Source organism: Sinocyclocheilus grahami, unplaced genomic scaffold (assembly GCF_001515645.1).
Source record: "Sinocyclocheilus grahami isolate Dianchi unplaced genomic scaffold, SAMN03320097.WGS_v1.1 scaffold27.1, whole genome shotgun sequence".
Taxonomy (NCBI): domain Eukaryota; kingdom Metazoa; phylum Chordata; class Actinopteri; order Cypriniformes; family Cyprinidae; genus Sinocyclocheilus; species Sinocyclocheilus grahami.
The window spans coordinates 1,822,526-1,827,485 of NW_015505206.1; the positions used below are offsets into that span (position 1 = coordinate 1,822,526).

The 4,960-nt window shown below is 40.2% G+C and overlaps 2 protein-coding genes across 3 annotated transcripts in view; both read right to left on the minus strand.

Moving 5' to 3' along the window:
- Positions 1 to 219: 219 nt before the first annotated feature.
- Positions 220 to 3,423, minus strand: LOC107567778 (protein yippee-like 3). 2 transcript variants are annotated; one of them, XM_016253530.1, is made up of 5 exons: positions 3,138 to 3,423; positions 867 to 985; positions 723 to 766; positions 524 to 632; positions 220 to 395 (listed from the first exon to the last, which is right to left on the minus strand). In XM_016253530.1, the coding sequence occupies exons 2-5, from the start codon at positions 981 to 983 to the stop codon at positions 306 to 308; spliced, it is 360 nt and encodes a 119-aa protein (XP_016109016.1). In that variant the 5' UTR covers positions 984 to 985; positions 3,138 to 3,423; the 3' UTR covers positions 220 to 305. The 2 variants fall into 2 exon arrangements, with proteins under 2 accessions (XP_016109016.1, XP_016109023.1); XM_016253537.1 differs by lacking the exon at positions 3,138 to 3,423 and adding an exon at positions 1,381 to 1,828.
- A 130-nt stretch (positions 3,424 to 3,553) lies between these two features.
- Positions 3,554 to 4,960, minus strand: part of LOC107568335 (glycerophosphodiester phosphodiesterase domain-containing protein 3-like) — a 2,751-nt gene continuing 1,344 nt past the window's right edge. The window contains exon 8 of the mRNA XM_016254295.1: positions 3,554 to 4,401. Within this exon, the coding sequence (XP_016109781.1) occupies positions 4,273 to 4,401 (129 nt within the window). The 3' untranslated portion in view covers positions 3,554 to 4,272. The remainder of the gene's footprint in view (positions 4,402 to 4,960) is intronic.

Below are 4,960 nucleotides of genomic sequence, written 5' to 3' on the forward strand. Positions count from 1 at the left end.
TCCCCCCCCCCCCCCCCCCCCCCAAATAAATTAAGAATTCTTTGAAACTGGATTTAAGTAGTTCATCATTTTAGCACAGTTTCTTTCAAGCATGCCTCACACACAAGCACACCTCCAAACACATATAAAAGGCACAAACACACACAAACCAATCACCCAAGACCCCCTCCCCTCCCTTTAAAAACTGGTGCATTGGGATACAAGTGTGGAAAAAGGTATATATATATATAAATAAAAGAAAGCATCTTGTGACGTTCTTGGAGAAGCTGCAAGCGGTGACAAAGTTAAAGCAAAGGCTGAATGTTTCATCCCCAGCCATTATCCTTAATCATGTGAGATAATTCAATAATAAACTTCCCCTCCTTATACTTCTGACTTAACTCAAATGCCTGCTCCTGTAGAAGAAAGGAGAAAGATGGGGGGGGGGAATTGCAATCAGACTGCAGGGTAGTGATACAAATAAAGCCATTTTGGCAAAAAAATGTGTCCTACTACATTTCTTATTAAAATGAAGCATGCTTACATATTTCCAGCCCAGTGTGGTGTGGCAATTCTCGCAGTAAATATCAGCCACAGCATGAAGACCGGTCAGCAGCAGCCTTTCTTCTGCTGGGCCACAACCCACGTTCACCCTGAAATCACAAAATGACAGTTAAACCAACTATTTCTTACATCACAATGTGATTCAATCTCTGAGATTTTTTTCCAGAAGTGATACTCACACAGAATTGAACAGGTAGGCACGTCCTTGACTGCCTTGAAATGACTGAAAATAAACAGACACGGGAGTCTTTAATGCAAACAGCCTCACAATTAACAAATCTAGCTGTAAATGTGCCACAAAAGTCAGACAAAGGAACTCTCACCTTAGAAATTAGGTCATCATGGTTGGCCAGGTGTGCACGGCAGTGGACGCAGCTGTAGCGGCGGTGACAGGAGTCCAGATAGGCCTGGAAAGTTTTGGCCTTGGTCTGCTTCACCATGTCTTTGAATAACACACACAATCAAAAACGGTGTCAGATCATATCTGCAAGGATAACAAATTTTGCTGTTGCTTCTCACGTCTAAATATGACCATGAAAACTTGAGGGAAAGGCTACAAAGCAGCTTTGACAGCCAAAACAGCTCCTAGCGGGGTTGCCAAATGCATCGTTAGAAAGCATGGCATTGACATCGTCAGCTATTAATGTTGACTAACATGAATATGCTAAATAATGTTGATTTAGCAAACTAAATGCTTTGAGACGTTATGCATGCTGGACGTGACACTTATGGCAATCTTTTCCTTTGTGCATTTGAAAAGCATTTTCACATCGCTGCAAATATTGTATCCTGTTTCAGAGATATAGCAGGAAAAAAGGAAACTTCCACATGACCTACTTTGCTTGGCTGCCCACACTGTAGTTACCCCATATATGGCATGCCAGGCACGAGGGTAAACAAGGGTGAGAGGTAATGAATAACTATGGCATGCTGTAATAAATACAGCTTTAGATATAATACAGGGTTATAACATACTTTAATAGTTACAAAATGTTCACAGGCACGCTCACGTTTCTAGTTTCAGTTCATATGGACTACATCGTTACAGCACGGCCCACAATGCAGACGGAAAACCGTGAAAGAATCGTTCGTATGAGTCGGGTGCGTTCAACGATTCGGTTGAACCGGTTTACAAAACCGATTCGTAATGAGCCGAGAACGTTGATAGTAAAATTTGGAGTAACGAGGATTTGACTGATGGGGCAAAAATTAAATACATAATTAGCAGAATAACACAAAATGTTACAAATACAATTTAGTGGAAAATAATTTACTTCACTATATGTTGATTTTATAAAAAGTACTCTGAGCCAAACGTTGGCCAATATATGTAAATTTATTTGAGTATTATTTAAAAGGTAAAATTAAATTATTCTTAAGTTTTAGCCCTTAAGGTCGATCATGGATCAAATCGATCCACCATGACAAACAGCGAATATATCTGTGCTGTTTAATGCATTTGAGACGTTGTGTTTTCCTCACTGCATAACTGACATGTCACAGGTATATTTTGAATCTGTAAATGTTAGAAAGTCATGCAAATATATCCATTTTGCTGTCAGGAGTGCGCGAGGCTCACGTGAGTGAACGAGCGCTGCTGCGCGCATGCGCGATAAACAGATGGAACAATAGCGCAATAATTCTGAATAAAATATGCATTCTGCTAAAATATTTGTTGTTGGACATTAAATGTGACATTTTAATCCTACAAATAAGTGTATTTTTATGATAGCAGTAACTGTAAATCAAATGTTAGCTAGCTAATACAGCCCTAATTACTAGCTCAAATTAGTTAATGTGCATTCCTCTTATCTTGTAAAATATAGTCTGTTTTATATGATTTATTTTCATTTTTAATTTAGTGATTTAAACTTTTAATTGAGTATTATTAGAGCTTTAAAGAGCAATTTTATAGTGTACTGTTTTACTAATAACCATAGAGTACAGCTGTCATAAAACCAGAGAGAACGGCTGCATGGCTAGAAACTGCTGATCAACCGAATGCGCATGTAGCAGTCTATTCAAATGTTTTCTGTATACTTTAAAAAAAATTTTTGGACTGATAATAACGTCAAATAATTGTGTGAGAGAGAGAGTCCGCGCCGTAATATCAACGCGTTCCTATTGGTCCGTGTTAGAGGAGCGCAGCTCAGCCTGACAGTCAGCCTGCCGCGGACCAGGTTAGTTCCCAGCATACATTGCCAGAGTGACTGAGCGTGAGCTATGGTAAATGTGCTTTATGAAACCAAAATTAGTCAGACGAACTGGAATAAGCCTGGTTAATTTGGTAAACCGGTTTTATGACCCCCTGGGTCATAACGTCACAGCTTAAAATGACCGCCAAATCGTTTTTGAAATGAACTGTTCGAAAGAACCGATTCGCGGAATCGAATCATTCCCCCTTCACTGATAGAAAACAGAACTAGCGAATGCATGCCAGTCACCTTTATTCACGTTTCGAAATAAAACCCTCTAAATATACAAGTAACAGTTTCACCATAGCGTACAGGCTCTACAAGCACGAGTAGAGCCGTTTCAGATTAGAATTGCTTCTAACCTCCTTGCTCCATCTGACACAATGAAAAGGGACTCACCTAAATATAAACGATTTCTTCCAGACAAGCGCTGGTCGCAGTATTGCCGCCAGAAGAGAAGCCTGCACAACTCAACGGCGTGAAGCCTGAGCGTTCACTAATCAAGCGCACTAAACCAAACAAACGTGCGGCGCGCGGCGCTTCCCCCACAACTCCCTCCTTTGTCCCCCCCCGTCTGTCGACCTGCTTTACTGCCGAAACCGTGTGATGTCAACAGAAAGCTTCGTAATTCCCAAAACTCAAGCAAGCCAGCGCGCTCAATACGTCGCAGCCGAATATAATCCGTGGATTTGTTTACTGTATTTTATGAGGAAGTTTCTTATATGTCATGTGGCGCAAAACATACCGTAGCTGACCAATCAGAACCCAGACAGCGACGTCTGGAAATATAGGTCAGCCAATCAGAGGCGCTCTTCCCGTGCGTTTGAAGTCACCTGAACTTTACAGTTGCGCGAACGTTTCAGCGAGCAGAAACAACAAAGCCCTCGTGTTCTGGTTATCTTCGTCTCTTATCGCTTCTCTAGAAGTGGCGATTTTGGGTCCTCTGGTTGTTTGCATGACAATTAAGTCACGCAGATGATTTGAAAATACTTCACTGTGTAATCAAAGCCGCCGCGGTTCTGTGTGACATCAAATGGTTCACTGAAAGATCATGCATTTTTGTATCTAAAGAAGATTTTCAAAAGGACCGTGTAATTCAGTCTTTGATGTCTACTGATCCCCTGCTGAGCACAGCTGATGGACTTTGCACGGCCTCAAAGAAGTTGGATAATGTTTGTTTGCAAACATAGGTAGGGAGGCGCTAAACTGACGCTGACCGACTGAAAACCACAATAAACATGCTGTGAACATGGTGGGATAATAATGAACGGAGCAAAGAAGACAGTCCACTTGTAGAATATATGAGTTCTATTTAATCTCATGTGTTTTCATACTCACGAAATGTCCCATGAAGAATGTCATAAACCAAGTTTTATGTGAACACTATGCCAGTGCTGATCAGCTAATAATGGGATTGATATAAAACTTGGCTGTATGTTTAAAGGCAAACAGCATTTGTACAGTGTGTGTGTGTGTGTGTGTGTGTGTGTGTTTGACTGGACCAGGGTCAAGTACATTGTGTATTTGTGTTTGATCACGTGTCTTGTGTGTGTCTTCTAATATAGTTTGATAACAGGGTGGGATAATCAGTCATGACTCCTGTTGCTCCTGCAGCAAATGCAGTCTTAATATCCTCTTCCTTATTACACACAAAGAGATGAATCTAAAGAGAAAAAGAACATTTTTTAAATTTATTTTGATTTTGATGCATGTAGGCACATACACACAATCTGAGACCAGTTTCTCACTGAAAATTAAAGTTACTCAATATGCTAAGCTGTTTCTTAAAGGACGTACACCCACAAATGAAAAATTGCTGAACAGTTACTCACTCAGCGGCCATCCAAGATGTAGATGTAGTTTGTTTCTTCTTTGGCACAGATTTGGAGAAATTTAGCATTACATCACTTGCTCACTAAGTGAATGGGTGCCATCAGAGTCCAAGCAGTTGATAAAAACATCACAATAATCCACACAATTCCAGTCCATCATTTAAAGTTCTGTGAAGTGAAAAGTTGTGGATTCCATAACCATGCTTCTTCCAGTGAAAATATACATAACCTGTTGTCCTCTCACACCATATCCACTGACATGTTTGTTTAGAATAGGTTTCTCTTGTAAACAGTGCTTAATCTGTCCATATTTCTCTCCTGATATGGATAGAAGACTCAAATTTGAACCAAAAGCTTGAAGTTAAAAACGTCTAAATGATGGATTTGTTT

What these genes read in the sequence shown, in the direction of transcription:
- LOC107567778 (XM_016253530.1), bottom strand. Translation starts at nt 983, where the DNA reads ATGGTGAAGCAGACCAAGGCCAAAACTTTCCAGGCCTATCTGGACTCC. An exon ending in ATGATGACCTAATTTCTAAG is followed by an intron (nt 767 to 866) that starts GTGAGAGTTCCT and finishes GTTTATTTTCAG; the next exon opens with TCATTTCAAGGCAGTCAAGG. An exon ending in GCCTACCTGTTCAATTCTGT is followed by an intron (nt 633 to 722) that starts GTGAGTATCACT and finishes TTGTGATTTCAG; the next exon opens with GGTGAACGTGGGTTGTGGCC.